The following is a 21,449-nucleotide window of genomic DNA, read 5'->3' on the forward strand; positions in this document are numbered from 1 at the left end:
TCACATACCATATACAGTATCTAGGACTGGGATATGGACATATTTTGGGGACTGTTCTATTTGTTGTTTTCTTTCTACTCATCAAACTTTTGTGTTCTTCCCAGATGTTAAATACATTGACCTTTTTCCAGGGTTCCCATTTTGAAAATAGAATCCAAAATAAGATAACTGCATAAGTATCAAATAACATCAAAACCAACATCAGTTATTAAGTAAAACATATAGGATGCAGTTCCACTTCATTTGTTGACCTATAGAACTAAAGTTTTATAAAGAACTATTTCGGACATACAGTGATAAGACAGATTAGGATGTTTGAGGCAAACTGGATGAAATGGAAGGTAAAATGCGAGTCATCAGCATAAAGAAATTTTGAAATCTGCCTTATCACCTTCTGTATTTCTAGGCCTGATAATAGTTTTTTATAGACTGTGGCTCCTTCTGAATCTGACTTATTTTTTTCATCAAATATAGCAGGCACTTGTAGTCAAATAATTTTTCCGCACTGTTTTCTGTCCCTGAAATTTTGGGAATCCTGTAGTCTTTATACTGTACTTTCTCTATTCCTTTCAATAGTAGGTAGCAGTATTGCTGTTGGAATAAAATGTTCTTGTGTGTCATGGATATTTTTTGCTTTAAGAAAGAGGCTTATCTACAATGCTTTTTAAATTAGTTTCATTTCTGTATAAAAACATCTTTTTTCTAAAAACACATCTTAATATGAAATTTCTCTCTTTACCTCTCCCATCTGTATAAGCTGAGAGAATTGCCCAAATTGTTGAGTTCTGTTGACTTTATTTAATGGCGCTCTCCACAATTAATATTTCTTTTTGAATTTTATTATAAACAGCAAGAAGAAACAAGGCCACATCTTCAACATTTTGCTGAAATTTCCTGAGTTAAATATCTGAGTTTATTGTTTAAAATTATACTTGAGATAAAATTATAGGACAAAATTTTGCTCTAAGGTCTGCCATTACAGAATACAGATCTTTGTACTTCTTTCTGTGCTCTTTAGTAAGCTGGTTCTCCCTTCCTTTTGAGACCTTATAAACAGTTTTTCAAAGACTAGATTTCTGCTCTGTGTATACAGGGAAATATAGTATACACAGATTCTGAGTTCCTATAGGATTTCTGTACTTTGATCCATTCTTCTAGATTCTATTGGTTGTTAGCATTCATGTTCAAAAGAATGAAGCTTGTGTGTGTGTGATGTTTATTTTAAATATTTATTTTTCAATTGTACTTGGACACAGTACCTTCATTTTATTTATTTATTTATTATTTATTTATTTGTAGTGCTGAGGATGGCATCAAGGGCCTTGCACATGCTAGGTGAGCGCTCTGCCACTGAGCCACAAACAATCCCAGCCCCAACAAACATAGTCATTTGATACACAGTATTAACTTTCTTATAGTTTCTGTAGGTCAGAATTCCATGAAGGCCTGCTGGATCATCTACTTTTTTTTTCATGGGACTGAAATCCAGTGTCAGCATAGTCAGGTTCCTTTCAAGTTCTCTGAGGATGAATTTCCAACTAATTTTGGTTGTTGACTGAATGCATTTTCTTATGATAGCTGTCAGTTGAAAAGCAGGTCTTTGATTCTTGTGTCTGCCTGTGTTTCTTAATGATTTCCTTATTGCAACTTCAGCAATAGCAAATGTGTTTCTTCCCATACTTAGAAATCCCTCTGACTTACTCTTCTCCTTAAGTTTTCTGATTCCACTTGTTCTCTGCTTTTAAAAGCAACTTATTTTATCAGATTGGGCTCAAATTATCCAGAATAGTCAATTTTAGTTTATGAACTGAACTACACTGGTAGTCTATGAGATCTGAGTCACAACTGTGATGTTTAGAGTAGGATTTAGTGCTATATTGTGAACAATTTTTGTAGGAGGAAGTCAGGTTGATTTGGTGGGGTAATGAGAAAAATTTACTATTCACACCACCTTTTCTTTATGCCAGTTAACCAGTTGCTACAACATAGCCCAGGCTTTACTTTTTCACTCTTCATCTGTAATGTTGGAACTATTTTCTTTACTCTTGGTTTTGGTTTTGGATCATATCATTTCTTTCTTCTTTGTTGCCAGTAGATAATTTTTGATCCTTTGTTTTTAATTGTTCCTACTTCTACAATTTTTGAGTTTTATATATTCCCAAAAGGAGACTACACACTATGTAGATGGACTTTTTCTGACTTTCCCCAAATGTGTTCATAGTTTCAGATTAACAAGCATTCTGAATATGTAACATTTAAATTGTTGCATACTAGATTAAATTGTTGCATACTAGATTTTATTGTTCATACTTTGTGGTTTTAATGATTTTATTAATTGAATCATAAGTGGTCCATGTTTGTATATTAAAACAGTACTACTTTACCAAGAAACCTAGGGATTTTTAATATACTTTCTATATTCTCTGTATGTGTGCTTCTTAAAAAATTTGGCATAATCTTTTAATTTACATTTGATAATTCAGTTTGGTAAAGGTTATGATTATTTCTTTAAAATATACAGCAGAATTTCTTTTACCATATCACATACCATATACAGTATCTAGGACTGGAATATGGACATATTTTGAGGACTATTCTATTTGTTGTTTTCTTTTTACTCATCAAACATTTGTGTGTTCTTCCCACATGTTAAATACATTGACTTTTAATTTTCCTAAAAAAGAGACTATGTTCTTTAGAGAAAAACCTCACGGTTAATTTGATAGCTTAGTTTTTCCCCATGCAGACCTGGGACTTGGACTAAGAGGTAGGGTTTAAAGGACTATGCAATTTTTAGTCCAGGTGGTTAACACTTAGACTATTTGTTTATTTTTGAGTATGGCGCTTAATATATCAAAACTTACGTTTTTAATTTCATAATAATGATTAAAAAACTCATTACAGTTTTCAGGACATCTCTATACATTCCCGTTTAATTTAATTATGACCACAGTACTATGAGATGCATTGCAGGTACTATTGTCCTCATTTTTTTAATGAGGAGACTAAAACTTAGACTTGCTCTCATCACAAAACTTAGTTTTATAACCCTATCCTCTGATTTAGACTGTTGCTAGTATACTTACTTGCCACTTAATGCTTTCACATTTGTATCTACAGAATGGAGATAACGTTGATCTGTTGCTTCATACCATTATAAAACATTTTGGAAAAATTTTATAGAAATAAAAGCAAACTTTTTTCATTATTATAATATATATATAATTTAAGTGTACATTAACTAACTTTGAAAACTTCATATAACCTATTGGGTTTTGGACATATTGATCTTTGATCTATGTGTCAGGGCAGCAATCAGATGGTAGAAGCTTTGTGTTTCTTGGATGCCATTGCTTTTGACAGAATTTCTCATTTAGGCCCTTGCTTGGACTCAGTCCTAATCTGAGTTAAAACCCAAAGCGCCAATCATCTGAGTATTTCACATGCAAGTCTCCTATGTTTGCCTTTCTCTGGACTAGGAGCCATAATACCCAAGTATTTTGTATTGTATTTTTTATGATTATTGTTACATTATTTGGTAAAGATATGACTTCTTTTCTACTTGTGGAATTTATAAAGAATGATATTTATTGAGCTGCATATGCTATGCAAATTTTGTGATCATGGTTAAGTCATTTGATCTTTGTGGGCTTTCAATGGCTTGCTCTTCTACTTTTTTAACTACAGAATGGACATAAGGATTTCATCTTCTGAGGAACTACTCTGAGATTTTTGGTCTGGGATATAGGAGAATAGGCAAGATGGAAACAGTTAACTGATGAAATTAGGGTAGGCCCCATCCCAGCTATCCTCACCTCTACTACCTCTAGGCAGCTGCACTTGTGTTCATTTATTTGTCCAACCAGTTTTATTCTCAGTTGTCTCTCTTGCTTAGTGATCTATCTTACTTTTCACTCCTACTGTGATTGTTTTGTAAAGCTTAGATTCAAAGTGTTATTTTGTCGTTGCCAAATAGATACTGATAGTATGTTGTAGAAGAACAAACTGGAGAAATTGTGGAATAGAAGAAATAAGAGAAAAGTAAACAAAAAAAATGTGTGTGTGTAAAAAGAAGAAAATTTATATGTTGAGAAAAGAAGCAGTGGAAGTAAAACATAATGAAGAAAAGTGGTGTATTTATTTTTTGATTTGTACTACTTTATATATTATAGTCATCTCTTAAAAGATTTTGGTTCAGTGGCATGGGGAATTTCTCATGTTTATATTCTAAAAAAAATGTTGGATTAATTTTTACTCATTATATGAATTAGAAATAGATCCCTTCTTAATTTCTTTAGTTTATTTTAGTGTTTGAGGAACCCAGAGAAGGTAGACTGTTTTCTAGTAAAAACTATTTGACTTTTAATCCTACTTACTCACCTGAAATTTATTGTCTTAATTTTTATTCTTAAGGAACTGATTCTACACACATGGATGGTGATCAAATTGTTGTGGAAGTACAAGAAACTGTTTTTGTTTCTAATTCAGACATAACTGTGCATAACTTTGTTCCTGATGTACAAGACTCTGTTGTAATCCAAGATGTCATTGAAGATGTTGTTATAGAGGATGTTCAGTGCTCAGATATTTTAGAGGAAGCTGATGTATCTGACAGTGTCATCATTCCTGAGCAAGTACTTGATTCAGATGTAACCGGAGAAGTTTCTTTAGCACATTGCACAGTTCCAGATGATGTTTTACCATCTGACATTACTTCAACCTCAATGTCCATGCCAGAACACGTCTTGACAAGTGAATCTATACACATGTCCAATGTTGGACACGTTGAACATGTGGTTCATGATAGTGAGGTGGAAGCAGAAATTGTCACTGATCCTCTGACGACTAACTTAGTTTCAGAAGTATTAGTAGCAGATTGTGCCTCTGAAGCAGTCATAGATGCCAATGGAATTCCTGTGGACCACCAGGATGATGACAAAAGCAACTGTGAGGATTACCTTATGATTTCCTGTAAGTCTTGGTGTATGCTGACTATCAGAGGTGTTTTCGTTTCTGGTACTAAGGATTGAATCCTGGGCCTCACATGCTAGGCAAGCACTGAACTATATCCCCATCCCTTTTTTGACATAGAATCTCGCTAATTTCCTTTTGATCATCCTGCCTCAAGTTTGTGAGCAGCTGAGGTAATGGGTGTGCACCACCAAGCCCAGATTCAAAGGTGTTTTTAAAAGGCTGCTTTCCCTCATTACATAATAGTTGAAGGTTTTTCACTTAAACTTCTGTAAAATTAAGATAAATCTTGATAAACCTACCTGCATTACTTCAGAAAGGAATTGCATGTATTAATTTGTGTTCAGGAAAGAGAATAAAGTATTTTATGCCTTAAGTTTCCAGGGCAAGTCAAATGAGAACTGAGAATTAGTCTCAAGTAGCCTTGATATAAACAGTTGAGTCTGTCTCTAAGCAAATATTTATAGTTTCAATTACTATGGTTTGATCATCAGTAAAGTGTCTTAATTTTACTCCTGCTATTTTTTTATTCCTTCATTTTTAAAGTTCAATTTTGAGAGAAGTCAGCTATTATTATTATTGAAAAAAGAAAAACCTTTATGTAATAACTGTTATCTGGTTTAGCTGCTTTTAAGAATTTCTCTTTTGTTTACCAGAGTGTAATCACTACTGGATGTGACATCTTTGATTTACTGAACTTCTTAGTTTACATGTGTGTAGGTTAAAGGTTTTTGTTTTGTTTTGAAATTTGAAAGGGATTTTCTATGCTACCCTTTTTTCTTTTTCTTTTTCTTTTTCTTTTTTTTTTTTTGGTACCAGGGATTAAACCCAGGAACACTCATGTCTGAGCCACATCCTGGCCAGCCCTTGTTTTTTGTTTTTATTTAGAGACAGGGTCTCACTGAATTTCTTGGGGCCTTGCTAACTTGCTGAAGCTGGCTTTCATTTTCATCTTGCAGTCTTCCTGCATCAGCCTCCTAAGCTGCTGGAATTACAGGCGTGGGCCACCATGCCCAGCATGAGCCATACTTTTTTAAACATTGTTTTAAATCAGTCCATAATGTATATATATATATATATATTTTTAAAACAACTCATTTTTTTTTCTACTGTATGTATTATGCATAGTGTAATGTCTAAATAGTGTTATTTCTTTCAGTGTTCAAGCTGACTAAATTTGAGTTCACTTTAATTTCTTTTTAAAAATAGTTCCTTACATAAGAATGTCATATCAAGGAAAGAATATTCAAGGCAAGACAAGTTTTCACTGAAATACATTTTTAATTGTGCTCCTGTAGGAATTTTGGGTTTTGCTTGTTTTTTTACTTTATGAGAAAAGAAGCACTAATGTATATGTACTAAACAGTAGGACAGACTAAGCTTCAGAGCTTCAGGAGAAATTAGATAATTAACTGTTTTCCTGGGGTGGGTGGTAGTAAATAAACCTTAATAACTTCTTAATCCTTAGCAAAAATATGATTTTCAGAGATAATTTAAATAAAATGAGACAATCCCTGTCATTCATTAGAAGACTGAAATGGAAAATATTTAATGGTTGGGATATTAACTTAGAAAATATGCAGTTTGAATGCAAATCCAACATTTTTTTTTTTTTTTTCCAGTAAAATTGTGATTTATTTTCTACGGAAGCAGAGAAGTGATGTAATCACCCAGTAAAGTTAAATTTAACCCAGTAAAGCTTACTTCTAAAGACAATCCTCTGTCTACTCCCCCTTACTTAGCAGCTTATTAACTCTACAGAGATTCACACACCACCCCAAGTTTTATCTCACATATCTCAACAGTGAGATGGAATATTTAGAAAACTAAAGTAGTTATTAAATGTCATGTACAGGTAGTTGTTATAAGCCACTTTAATTTCTAGAACTAACATCTCTTTTGTAATGGCCTACCTCTAAATTTCTAGTTTTTGCTTTCTATATTTTTTTTAAAAGACAGTTTTTTTTAGAAATTAAAACATGTTAATTCAGCTTTATAAGAATTATTAAAATTATAATTTTTGAGTAGTAACTGGCCACCTCACAATTTTCTTTTTGGTCAAATATATGTAGAATAATTTTATATTTAGTGGGCTATACCTTTTCAAAGTGAAATTTTTATTGTGAATTTTATTTTTTCTCTTAGAATAGCTTTGGTCATCCTCAGGTAAGTTTTATATTTGAAATATGTTTACATACTAAAAAGGAACTTACCAGAAAGATCTCTACTTCAGGCTATTGGTTACATATTTGGCATTTTTTCAGGTCCCCAAATTATTAGATACTTTTGATTTGCAAAAGATATTTTCCAATTACTTGGAAACTTTTTAACATTTATAAGCACATCCATCCATCTTGACCTTGTAAATATAAGAAATTTGATTTTGTAGTACCTGTTACAGTCATTGTTTATAAAGTTTGAAAGAAAGACCAGCTTCACATGCATTAATATTATTCAGAAATGAGATATCTGGAGAAATTAGATTTATTTTGGCTATCTCACTTTGGAATTTCAGATCTTCTTTGAGAAAAATAACTTTAGTTGATTGCATAAATATATTTAACTTAGAAAAAGTAAAAAACCTGGTACATATCAATCATAATTAGGATGTGATTCCTGTTTTCTGCCCTCAAATTATTTTTATAAAACATACTAATAATACTATTTGCATTTTGATAGTTTACAAGTTTAGGGTTGAGGGATACCTAAAGGTTTTATTTGTAATATGTTTAATTTGTAATCAGAAAGGCTGATTTTTTTTTTTTTAACTTCAAGAAAACTTATTCTCCCTCACTTACCTACTGTTAGTCTTTGCTTCTTGTTGTATACATGTTGTTAAAACTGTATGCTGTTTTCCTTTCTTATACTGCTATTTCCTCAAAAATAACTTGGTTATATTTTAATTTATATGTACTTTCTGACCTTGAGTCTCAAAAGAATAAAGTCTTTTTTTTCCTTCATGTTTGCTCTAGTTTGACCTTCTCCAATTTCCTTCAAAATTTTTACCTTGCGATTTTACCACATCCACTAAATCAGTCTTTATATTTTCCCCAAAGAGCAATGATTAGTTTACTAAATTGTCTTGAACCTATAACCTATTCTAGTCACACTTCTTTTTTCTTCTTTTTAGAACTAGAATTGTGGGAGTGGAGGTATGATCAGAAGTAGAATATTTGCCCAGTTTGGAAGAAGCTCTGGGTTCCTTTCCTAGTCTTGGAGGGAAGTATGTATATAATCTCCTGGGGAAAAAATTATAAAATTAGACTTAAAAAATTTACACCTTACCTTTTTTAATAACCTCCATATGGCTTCTGTATGCAACTTGTCTTCAAGAACATTGTGATGCCTGGTCATTTACAGTTTCCTTAACTTGTATATTCTTCTTTGATTTGTATTTGTGCTCTGTTATTACGTAGGTTTAAATAGGAATTCAAGCTTTCTAACTTCTTTCCGGCCCATCTGTCAACCTCTCCAGCTCTCTCTTCGTGGGTTCCTTTGTGAATTTTCTTTTCCTTCTTTTAAATTATAAGATTTCTAGGACTCTGATGTTGGCCCAGTTCTTTTTTATACTGTAGTATTTTACGAAACATTTTGTCCATAACTCCACATCTGTGTCTACTTCCGGTCTCACATGGCTAGGAGGTGGCTTCATATCTCAGTCTTTCATCTATTATGTTCATTTTATTCCTATGATTCCAGGTGAGGTCATTTATCTCAGATGTATTATCTCTATTTGGATTCAGATCTCATCATCTGTTACATCATTGCAGTAGATTCACAGGTCATGTCAATTCATATGACCTTTTCTAAGTCAGCAGGATGGTATAGCAAACATCATGATGAAATTGGAAGTTTTCAAGCCTCTTTAAGAATCCCTAGTAACAGAATATGTTTAAATTGATAAGTTAACCTAGTTGCATACCTGCAGATTATGACTTTAAGTAGATTGAGAAATCTCCATCCTTCCAGGATTCAGTATTTCTGCCTGTTCCACAAAGCCCTCTGTGACTTCACTTTCATTTCATAGTTGGCTACACTTCTCACTCACATATTGCATTGCAGCAGTATTGAAGAACACATTTTTAAAAATCATTATGCTATTTCAGTAATATTTTTAAATCCCTGCTGTATTCTTTGTAAATGTTATTCTCTTGAAATGTGAGTGAGGTATTTTTTCTTTTGTTTCTTTGATAGCACAAAACATGGTTTTGCCAAATTATTCCAAACTCTACTATGGTAATCCTATTTTTAGAGAATTTTCTAAATTACAGGTTTTTAAAGTTCTTTATTTTTTTCAATGACATGAGTAAGTCAGTTTGAAGAAGAATAATGTTCTACTTCAGTTTAACAGAGTTTGCACTAGAGAGTACAATTTCAGCATAAACATATACACATTAAATTTTAAATTGTACAAAAAAATTTAACTAGTGTATTCCTAAGTGATATTTCAGTATTGTTACCAAATGTGTGCTAAAATGGGGTTTGCAAATATAAGTATTGTTAGTGTGTCAGAAAATCCACCACCACCAAATCTTAATTTTTTAGTGGCTCAGTATTTTTAGGTCTTTTTTTTTTTTTGCATTTAAACTGAAGTAGTTATTAGATTTTATCATATTAGTAGGGAAGAAAAAAATTAGTAAGGAAAAAAATTCAATATATTGTTTGCATGTGGTCTTTTATTCCTAATGAGTAAGAAATTTAAAATTAAGTGTCACTGTAGTTATGCTTTTCAGAGTTAATTTTTTCAGAATAAGTTCATCTGTAATGTAAGCTATGTAAGAATTTTGATAATAGAATTTAGTTGTGCTTCTTAAGATAGTGATGGGGGAGCTATGATATAGGGGGAGCTGCCATATACCTCAGCAGCAGAGTTGTGCCTTGCACTCGCAGAGCCCTAGGTTCATTTAGCAATTCCAAAAAAAAGAAAGAACAAACCCCTCTCCCGAAAAAGACCATGATGGGGAATTTGAAAGAATATTTCAGCTTCCAAAATTTGTCTTCTGTGTTCATAAGCCACTGTTAAAAATAAGACTGAATTTAAATCTTTGCTATCACCACAGCTTTAGTTCAGTCATTATAGATACATTCTTCAGTTCATACCTGGCAATGTATCTTTCTGATAATCATATTTTGATTTTTAAATGTTTTGTTGTATTCAGAAATAGTGAATGTATAAGATGGTACTGTGTTTACTAAGGTTTGTGAATTCCAGAAGTTTGATTTATAAGAAATACTTTTAATATTTTATTCCACTCCTAGAAGTCATTTAAAATGTATTCATTGCATCTAATACTTGTCTAGCTAAAATCATTTAAGCTTATGTGAATCAGATTATATTTTATTTGTACAAAAATGGCAATATTTTATGTAAGCATATTGTTAATTTTTTGTGATATATTTTTCCCTCTGTAGTGGATGATGCTGGCAAAATAGAACATAATGGTTCCACTGCTGTGAATACCAGTGCAGAGTCAGATATTGATTCTTGTAAAGTAGAAGGCACTTGCCCTGAAGTCATCAAGGTATACATTTTTAAAGCTGACCCTGGTGAGGATGACTTAGGTAAGAGGAAGGCTTCAGATTCTTCAGTGTAATGGTTTTATTTAAAACTAAGGCAATTTGAAGTATCTTTTTTGAAGATACTTTTAAGACTTTTTCCCCACATTTTTTATTGGTGCTTTATATTATATATATTGATAGAATATTTTGTTAAATATTCATACCTGCACACAATTTAAAACTGTAATTTGGCCAGTATCACTCACCAGCATTTTCCCCCTCTCACTCCATGTGCTACTCAGTGATCACTCTCTCTACTGATTTCCTTTGATTTTTATGAGATGTATCCTCACTTTTTTTTTTTCCTTAGTCATCTGTAGCTTCTGCATATATGACCCTTAACCTTCTGAGTTGGACTTATTTCACGTAATGTATTGGTCTCAGGTTCCATCCATTTTCCTACAAATGTCATAGTTCATTTTCCTTTGTGGCTAAGTAAAAAGCCATTGTGTATGCATATCACTTTTTCTTTATTCACCCATCTCTTATTGGATACCTGGATGAGCACTCTACCAACTAAGCCACAATCCCAGTCCCTTCATGTGATTTGATTTGCATTTTCCTATTTGCTAATGTTATTGAAATTTTTAAAATATATTTGTTGGTTAATTTGTATTTCTTCTATTGAGAGGTGTCTGTTTAATTTATTTGCCTATATACTAATTAGATTATTTTATCTAGTTTTTTGGTGTAAAGCTTTTTGAGTCAGTATACTGTGGTAATCTTCTGTCAAAAGAATAGTTTGCAAAGATTTTTTTTTTTCCCATGCTTTAAGTTCTCTCTTCACATTCCTAATTGTTTCCTTTGCTATGAAGAAGCATTTTAATTTGATATCATACCATTTATTATTTTTTGAGCTTTAAGATTCCTATTGAGAAAGTCATTGTGCTTAAAAACTGAAGTTTTGACTTACATTTTCTTGTAGCAGTTAAATAGTTTTTGTCTAATTCTGAGCTCTTTCATCCATTTTGATTAGTTTTCTCTGCAAGTTGAGAGATCAGGATCTACTTTCATTCTTCTACGTAGGGATAAATCAGTTGTCCCATCACCAGACATCAAACAGGATGTCTTTTCTCCTGTGTATATATTTGATACCTTTGTCAAGGATCAGATGACTTTTGATGGGTGTTTGTCTCTGTATTTTCTGTTCTGTGCCAGTGCTCTTTGTCTTTTTTTTAATGCCAGTACCAAACAACTTTTAGCAGTGTAATTAACTCTGTAGCATAATTAGAAGTCCGGTATTATGATGCTTCCAGCATTGCTTTTTTGGTTTAAAATTGCTCTAACTATTCTTTATTTTAAGAGTGGGTGTTGTTTTTTTTTTTTTTTTTTTTTTTTTAGTTCTATGAAAAATGTTAAGATATATATTTTAATGTTACATAAAAATATAAAAAAGAGCCTGTTCAAATGAGGATTCAAATAAATTCTTGGAGCTGTCTTTATCTTAATAGGTGGAACAGTAGACATTGTGGAGAGTGAGCCTGAAAACGATCATGGAGTTGAACTTCTTGATCAGAACAGCACTATTCGTGTTCCTAGGGAAAAGATGGTTTATATGACTGTCAATGACTCCCAACAAGAAGATGAAGATTTAAGTAAGCAGGTGGCCTTTTTGTGGGAAGTAATTTTATGTTTCTAAAGTTTTTTTTTGTTTTTTGTTTGTTTTTAATGCAACCAGTATTTGGTCAGCAATACCTAAAGAAATTTATTATGCTAACATTATCCCAAACATCATATTAGTGTTTCTTAATGTATGCTTAGATTGTTGCTTTAAATAAAATACTGTGAAATCCAAGGAATGTTCAATCAATATTTGTTGAATATTCACTGCTATATTTAAATTGCTAATATATTGTTCGTGTATGAGTTGAAACTCATAAAACATTTTTATTAATTTGTATTTAGATGTTGCTGAGATCACTGATGAGGTTTATATGGAAGTGATTGTAGGAGAAGAAGATGCTGCTGTTACAGCAGCAGCTGCTGCTGTGCATGAACAGCAGATAGATGACAGTGAAATGAAAGCCTTCATGCCAATTGCATGGGCAGCAGCTTATGGTAAGGATTGAATGATTCTTTAATGTTTGTACAATGAAAAATGGATTCTGTGGTTAAGATTTCAGAAATATGAATTAATGGTATTATGATTTCATGCATATGAAAATAAGTCTATAACTTTCAGATTGCTTTATTTTATATGGCTTATTATTTCATAATTTGGAAGACAACAGAGGGAGTCTGTTGGAAAAATGCTGTGGTCTTGCTTAAAACTCGGCCATAAAACTTATTTCCTGAAATGGTGAATCTCTTTAATTCTTAAGCATCATGACTTAATTTTCATTGTAGTTAAATCATTTTTTTTTTTTCGAAATTCTTTGTAGTTCACAGTACTTTATAATGTTGTTTTTTAATGCTCATTGTTAGGTAATAATTCTGATGGAATTGAAAACCGGAATGGCACAGCAAGTGCCCTCTTGCACATAGATGAGTCTGCTGGCCTTAGCAGACTAGCTAAACAAAAACCAAAGAAAAGGAGGAGACCTGATTCCAAGCAGTACCAAACAGGTGGGAACACATGAATTCCACAGTACAAACTCTGCTGGGCAGCTCTCAGAGGAAAATAGTATTTATCCACAGGAGTGTCATAATACCATATTAGCTGCTCAGCTACATGTAGCTATTGTGTATTGAATTTGAAAATATAATTTCAAAACTCAAATTATTTTCATGAATTTTTCCTTAGATAAAAGAACAGTCTGTGGGCCAGATATCAAGGAAAATTAATTAGAGTTTCAGGCGATTTACCATAAATGAAAATAAATCATAACTATGTTAGTTAACGTTAAGTGAACAAATATGAATTATAGTCAGCTTAAAGGAGTAGGGAAGATGTCAACCTCTTTGCTATTCTTTGCTATATTATTTTGTTTACCAATTTTAATGTTTAAAGAAAAGTTTTTGTTTTTATTTAACAGGAACATATTGCCCTTTATTTGCGTTTCTCAGAATACTGTACAAAGGGAGTAAAAATCCTATTCACACTTTGCTTAGAAAGATTTAAGGTGAAAGTTCCCTGTGATGTGTGGGGTGAGGATGGGCTAGGAGGCAGAAAACAGAATGAGTGAACTCTCCTCCTCCCTCAGGCCCCCCAGCAGAGGGCTTGGGCACTCACACCTTTTCAATGTAACATGCTCCCAGTAGGACTGGGGAGAGGAGAAGGTGCCTCCTCTCTAGCCAGCCCCTCCTGTCTCCCTCCTTGGACTAAGACAGTGGCTACAGCCACCACCCTGCCTGACCCTTTAGCCCACCACCAAGTAGAGGTGGTTTCAGAACCCCATGTGTACCTTCCCTCAAAAGGCCCTGCCTGGCACCAGTCTGAACAGGGAGGTCATAAGGTGAGGGACTATGGAAGGGCCCCACTGTCCCCTGTTTTTGTTGCAGCTTCCTCACACTTTTGCACCACACAGAGGTCAGTGTCAAACTGTACCTGTGCTAACAGTGACATAGCCTCTTCCACCCAAGCCCGCCCCTCACACCAGTCCAGGAGTTTCAAACCCACAGCCACTTCCCTTACCCCAAGACCATTCTCTGGGTGAGAAGGAAGTGGGACTAGCTTCTTCCCACTCCCCTTTTACAACACATGTCCACTTGCTGAGGCCCATTCTTTTAAGACTCAGCTTACTACCCCCACCCTTACCCACCACTGCCCTCTCTCCAACTCCACTGGGATGAGATGGCAGGGCCCTGGCCCTTTGCCTCCAGAACCAGGCCATGTATGCCCCCACCACCACCTCCCCTATCACACTCCCCATTCCCACCCAGTACCCAGAGTGGGGTGCAGGGGAGCCACCAAAAGCCTGGGACTAGGATCAGACAGCTCTTTACCCAGAGGGATGAGGTACTGTCACACACTTGTTTCCATAAGTACAAAAATACATTGTCGTCCTATAGCCTGAAGAACCAAAACGAAACAATCCAGAAGCTGTACCTTCCTCTGCTCCCTCACAGGCATTAAAGTGCTTTGGCTGCCTGAGGGTAAACAAGCAAACAGGGATTTCTCCCTTGCCTCCTGTCCCAACCCCGGAGATCTAGGTCCATGTTCAGCCCGGGAGCCCAGCCCCTTCCATGACCACCCCATGGAGTCTATTCAAAAGGCAAAAGGAAAGAATCAAAAAAAATCAGAATGAGTAGAGCCCAGGGTCCCACCCCAACCCACTACAAGCTACTCCAAGTCAGCTACTGGGGAATCAAGGGGGAACTAGGCCCAGAGGAGTGATCCCCATCTCCGTCAGAGTCCAGAGGCTCCTTGTCTTCAGCATCACAGCAAACACCTGCCACCCCATGCTGGGGAAGGGGCTGCAGCCTCCGTACTTGTTGATGCCAAAAATGTGGACTCCGTTGAGCTGGGGCAGCTTAGGGATGACAATGCTCATCAGAGACACAGTATTGAGGATAAAATGGATCTGTCGTACTTGGTGTAGAAGGTGGTTAGGAAGTACAGCACAATGGGTGTGATGGTGAAGAACTTCCGAGAAGCTGTGAACTGGACCCCATAATCCATCTGCTCCCAGTGGGTCAACAGCCTCACTTTGCCCTGGTCTGGGGTCTCGAAGGGTGTCCCTTTCACTGTGTGCAGGAAGATGTACATGCCCATGTTGTGGATGAGGTTGGTGAGGGTCCAGACAACAGGTACTCTCACGAAGAGGATGCTCAGCAGCACGACATGAAGAAGCCCAATGGCGAGCACATAGGAGAGCCAGATGCCACGGCTGTTCATCACCTGCATATTGGGGTTCACTTCGATGTGTGCTGTGCCTACATTCATCCTGACACCCCTCTCCACTGCTGCTCGTGCGGAGCGGGAGGTTGAGGGCCCAGGAGGGGTGCCCGGGAACAGGGGCTGCAGCTGCTTTAGCAGCTGTAATAAACAGCGGCGGCAGCACCCCACTGGCAGCTCCAGAGGAATCAGCCTAAAGAAAAGTTTTAAAGATTGGTTACTGGCAGCCACTCATGAGGTTGAGGTAGGAGGATCACAAGTTCAAGGTCTTTGCTGTTTAACTTTGCTATTTAACAAAACATCTCAAAAAGAGCTGGGGATATGTCTCTGTGATTAATTATTTCTGGTTTTAATCACCTATTGTAATAAATTTAAAAATGCTAAACTTTATTCATGAATGACTTTTTTAACATATTTCTTTATAAGTTGATGTAGTTTTATCACTACTTAATTTATTTGTTCATTTTTTAAACTGGAAGGATTAGGATTAGTATGATCATAGAGAAGCAAACCACATTCTCATTATTGTAAGGTTGTAATGTTTCTAATGTAGAAAAGCAATGAAAGAAATGTCCGTAAGTGTAGGAGTCCATGCCCAGTAATATTCAGAAAACACTTAATGTTTTGAAGAAAATACAACAGATAGATTTTGATCTCTTATGTTCTTTTATTTTATTTTTTTTCCTTAGCAATAATTATTGGTCCTGATGGACATCCCTTGACTGTCTACCCTTGCGTGATTTGTGGGAAGAAGTTTAAATCAAGAGGTTTTTTGAAAAGACACATGAAAAACCATCCTGAACACATTGCCAAGAAGAAGTATTGCTGTACTGACTGTGATTACACTACCAACAAAAAGATAAGTTTACATAATCACTTGGAAAGCCACAAATTGACCAGCAAGGTAGAGAAAGTCAGTGAGTGTGATGAGTGTGGAAAGCATTTCTCTCACACTGGGGCTTTGTTTACTCACAAAATGGTGCATAAGGAAAAAGGAAACAACAAAATGCATAAGTGTAAATTCTGTGAATATGAGACAGCTGAACAAGGGTTATTGAACCGTCATCTTTTGGCAGTCCACAGCAAGAGTTTTCCTCATATTTGTGTGGAATGCGGTAAAGGTTTTCGTCACCCATCAGAGCTCAAAAAACATATGCGGATTCATACTGGGGAGAAACCATACCAATGCCAATATTGTGAATATAGATCTGCAGACTCTTCTAACTTAAAAACGCACGTAAAAACTAAACATAGTAAAGAGATGCCGTTCAAGTGTGATATTTGTCTTCTGACTTTCTCAGATACCAAAGAGGTGCAGCAACATGCTCTTATCCATCAAGAAAGCAAAACACACCAATGTTTGCATTGTGACCACAAGAGTTCAAATTCAAGTGATTTGAAGCGACACATAATTTCAGTTCACACAAAGGACTATCCCCATAAGTGTGACATGTGTGATAAAGGCTTTCACAGGCCTTCAGAACTCAAGAAACATGTGGCTGCCCACAAGGGTAAAAAAATGCACCAGTGTAGACATTGTGACTTTAAAATTGCAGATCCATTTGTACTAAGTCGCCATATTCTGTCAGTTCATACAAAGGACCTTCCATTTAGGTGTAAGAGATGTAGAAAGGGATTTAGGCAACAGAATGAGCTTAAAAAGCATATGAAGACACACAGTGGCCGGAAAGTCTATCAGTGTGAGTACTGTGAGTATAGCACTACGGATGCCTCAGGCTTTAAACGACATGTTATTTCCATTCATACAAAAGACTATCCTCATCGTTGTGAGTACTGCAAGAAAGGTTTCCGAAGACCTTCGGAAAAGAACCAGCACATAATGCGACATCACAAAGAAGTTAGCCTGTCCTAATAAGTTCACAGACTTTGTACAGATGTTGGTCTTGTAACAGGAAAACCATTTTAAAGTCTATCATTCTTGTTCTCATACAATACCGTATACATTGATTTATGCTATGTACAAACATGATTTTTGCTTCTATTTTTCCTTGCATTTTATTCATTAGAGTGTTCTGAATTCTATTCAGTTTATTTAATAAATGAGGAAAGGTGGCAACAATCAAGTTGCTTTTTAAAAAGTGATCCTTAATTCTATACTGATTTTCAGTATTCAAATATTTACTGTTCATTTGTTTACCTTATTTACTGTGAATGTACTCTGCTAAGACAAAATAATTTAAGATGGTAACTCTAAATGTAATAGTCATTTTGACTCATTGGTTTTCACACATATTTTTCACATTAGAGACATCTGTTGATGAAAGTGGGAGATTCTATTATCCTTTCTTAGTGTGATATGGAAATCATTTCAGATTACTTGACAATGAAACATTTTATTTGAGCTGCTAGCATTGCTGATTGTGGAACACTGATTTAGGTTTGTTTAATTTTTATTTTGCTTAGTAGGCAGAAAGTGCTTCCCAAGAAACCTTTGACCTTTTTTTTTCCATAATGTTTATATCTTTTTTGCAGCATAAAGAAGTTTTGGAAAAAATCTTACAAAAGAATTTTACATAGCCTTGTTAACTTGTTTCTTTTCTTCTTGCTATTTTGTTTTGAAATGGTCATGTTCTACAAATGAGACTTAATTGTGCAGTATTTTAGAGGTAAATTGTGGCCCTTACAATTTTTTGCAGCTTGGTGTATAATGTACCCTAAATTTTAGATACGTATTGCTTTTATGCAAAAATTCCCAAATTTACATCTGTGATGAAAACTGCTAAATTTATAATAACATGAAAGATTTAGGGATATATTGAGATCATTTTTAAATCTTGCTATTCAGAGAAACTAAATTTGGCTAAAGAATTAGAAGGGAAAAATAAGAACATTAGTAAAAGTGAAGGTATTTATTTAACTTCAGTAATCAAAAAATGGAAGTTAAGGTGTTTTTAGATAGAGTATTTTCAAAGTTTAAATTTCAGACTTAAATTTTTTCTCAAAGGTTAATCCAGATATATGTATTTTAGTTTTTTTCTCACAATCCCTTGAGGGAACTATCTTTGCAAGGAAAGTAGGACCAAGAGGAAGTAGTGTAAGAGAATGCTGATTACAACTTAAGAGTTTGCAAGTTCCTCCTGCTTTTTTATTTCTTGGTTGGCCAGCTTGAAGATTTATAATATATGTTGACTTCAATGACTAGAAGATAAAAAGTATTTTAAGTATATATTGAAAATCTGTTGCCTTGCGATATCACCAGTTCTTTCAGGTTTGGTTTTTAGTTGATACATTTTTTTGGCAGTCAGTGACATTTATGCACATGTGTAATAATTAATTCTGTTAATTAGAATTTGGTTAATATGAATTTTGAAGAACAAAAGTAGTATGTAGGTTCTTTAAATCAGCTGTTGACACATTAGTGGCACCTTGTGGAAGATGAGAAGAAATTTTCCCCATTTGATAAGCTGCCTCCTGGCTTCATTATGGTGTTTCATTCCATTGTTACTTTCTGGATGTAACTTTCACCTTTCTTTGTCATTCTCACATTCAGAAATTACATCTATAGGATTATAAATGTTTGTTGTTTCAAATTCTTTAGTCCCCTAAGAATTTAAGCTTAATGCCAGCTGAAGCCATGAAATGGATTTTGAAATCTCTTATGCCTTCTTTCTTCTCTACATATAGTTCCACTCAATTTTAGTGTTAGCCATTATACTGGTTTTGAAAACCCTATTTTTTGGGGTATGTGAGAATCTTAACCTTTTAAATCTCCTTTGAATTTGACTTTCCTGAAATAATATAAAAGGAAATATTTAAATGAAAAGTTAAACTTAGGAATTTGAAAACTTTCATAAAAAATTAATACAGATAACTAGGTTATTTATGTTTTTTAAATAAACTGAAAGATAAAGAACGCAACATTTTACATCATATTTCTCATATAATCTGGAGTCATACATAGTTTTGTTTTTTAAAACACAATGTTGAAACCTTTAAAAGGTAATAATACTTTGTTCACGTGAATATGATAAAATATATTTGTATGAAGAAAACATGAAATTGTACTTACTGTTATATATTGTTATTAGTTACAGGCTGGTTTTAATTCTTAAATTTGATTAGCAAAGCTAAAAAAGTTGATGTTTCAGTTAAATGTTCTAAAATGGCACAAAGTTTTACAACAACATAAGTTATTGTTTCATAAAATTGCCTATTAAAAATTATTATATGTCTTCCTCAGTACACATTGTAAAATACTTAAGAAATTCATAAAAAGAAAATGTGACAATATTGTAAATGTGTACTTGAGAATAACAAGCAAATAAAAAGGAGAATATTTTCTTGTTAATAAATGTTTAGTGTATTTGATATCAGTACTAAACTAAAACTTTTTATTGAGGAAAATATGTGTGCAATTTTGGTAAGTTTAATCTTTTTCTGTTTACCAGTGGAATGCAGGATGTTTATTAATTGTTTTCAATTTTTTGTTACTTAGATACAAAACTGATGATCCTATTAATTTACAAGTGATATTTAGAGTGGTTAATAACTACTAAGCCATATGAGGAATTTGTTCTTAAAACTAATGTTTTAGCATCTCCCTTTTCTGAGATAAATTTTCCTCTTATTAAGAGGTTTTTGAGAACATTTGTAGTTTATTTCAGTATGAATGTAATTTGGTAATAAGACACTTGGTATAATTTTATGAATCTGTCGAATCAGTGATTATTACTAACATCTCTGTAGCAAAAAGACCCTGTTGTAGAATATCTCATTTGTGCCTTGTTCCTTTGTGCTCAATTTGTAGGCCTTTAGTAATATTTTAATGTGCTATATAAAAATATAGTTTTAAATGCTTGTCATACTAAATATCAATATCTAGACTAGGAGTCAAAAACAAGCAAAAAAGATTGAGACACTTGGACTTATTTTTGAGGTAAAATTTATGTAACATAAAGTTAATATCTTAAAATACAGTCAGTGATATATTAAAAATATTCACAATGCTTTGCTACTGTCTCTTTAGTTTGGATGACACAAAGTAATTATTTTTTTTTTACTCTAAAAGTAAAGATTATATTACAATTCCTCTACTTTGTAGGAATAAATTTGCATAATAATTGAAATACTAACTTTAAATTGAATGGTAAGAGAACATAAATGTCTATGTTGGCAAGAGCAAGAAGTTAGAAAAGACCATGGTAATAATACATATTAATATACCTAACATTCTCAGTCTGATTTATGATTTCCAACTTATTTTGCCTGTTTCTTTTTTATCTTCTACAAATTTTAAGACTTGTATAAAAAGGACATATTATTGCTCAGTTTTTTAAAGTATAATTCTTGAAAGCAGTAACTTTTTGAAGTGGGAGCCAGAGATTGCCAATGTTACCGTGGTATTAAAATTTTTATAACCTAGAAACTAGTTCGGAGTATAAAATCTTGAACCTACCTACTCTATCCCTTCTGAATAAGAAATCACTGTAGGCCCAGAAATCTGGTTGGTTGTTTGGTTGATTGGTTGGTTTTACTATATCAAGAAAAGGGTGGTTGCAAAGGGAAGTTTAAACAATCATTTCCTCTTGTAGTACTGGGAATTGAACTTAGTTTCACACAAGCTAGGCTGGGGTGGCAGGTGTGCACCATCATGCCTAGCTAAAATTTACCATTTTAATCCTTCTTCAGTGCATACAATTTAGTAATTAAAGCATACTCATATCATTGTGAAACAAGATTTCCAGCAAAGCTGGAACTACACCCATAATAATAACTTATTACTGGAGTCCCCTCAGGTCCTGGTAACTTTCATCCAAGTAGAATCATGTAGTGGTTGTTTTTTTGTTTTGTTTTGTTTTTTCTTTATCTAGCTTATATCATTTAATATCCTTATTCCTGATATTAGTGAATAAGATTTCAGACTTTCATCATAAATTTGATAATAGGCAATGTTTTGTAAAAATGTGACTTTTGTTGTTTTGAAATTGCTTTTGACTTAGTGTTTTTATAGGGCGTTAAATCTTAACCAAAAACTTTTCCCATGTTAGTTTAGATGATCATGCCTTTCTTTTTTTGTTAATGTGTTATAAGATACTAAGGTTGATCTGTTCTTGAAGTTTGCTAATGTTTTGTTGAAATATTATTTACTTATTTGGTTGGTCATTTTTGTGGGGTGGGTTTT

At 33.9% G+C, this 21,449-nt stretch overlaps 1 protein-coding gene and 1 pseudogene across 5 annotated transcripts in view; one reads left to right on the plus strand and one right to left on the minus strand.

Moving 5' to 3' along the window:
• The window catches only part of LOC139703460 (zinc finger X-chromosomal protein-like), a 62,455-nt gene extending 42,268 nt beyond the window's left edge, over positions 1 to 20,187 (plus strand). For all 5 annotated transcript variants that reach the window (XM_071606925.1, XM_071606924.1, XM_071606926.1 and 2 more), the window contains 6 exons: positions 4,414 to 4,971; positions 10,384 to 10,533; positions 11,982 to 12,125; positions 12,436 to 12,588; positions 12,955 to 13,095; positions 15,997 to 20,187. In XM_071606925.1, the coding sequence (XP_071463026.1) occupies positions 4,414 to 4,971; positions 10,384 to 10,533; positions 11,982 to 12,125; positions 12,436 to 12,588; positions 12,955 to 13,095; positions 15,997 to 17,180 (2,330 nt within the window). In that variant the 3' untranslated portion in view covers positions 17,181 to 20,187. The remainder of the gene's footprint in view (positions 1 to 4,413; positions 4,972 to 10,383; positions 10,534 to 11,981; positions 12,126 to 12,435; positions 12,589 to 12,954; positions 13,096 to 15,996) is intronic.
• LOC139703509 (ORM1-like protein 3 pseudogene) lies at positions 14,778 to 15,379 on the minus strand (annotated as a pseudogene).
• Positions 20,188 to 21,449: the final 1,262 nt, after the last annotated feature.

Source organism: Marmota flaviventris, chromosome Y (assembly GCF_047511675.1).
Source record: "Marmota flaviventris isolate mMarFla1 chromosome Y, mMarFla1.hap1, whole genome shotgun sequence".
Classification (NCBI taxonomy): domain Eukaryota; kingdom Metazoa; phylum Chordata; class Mammalia; order Rodentia; family Sciuridae; genus Marmota; species Marmota flaviventris.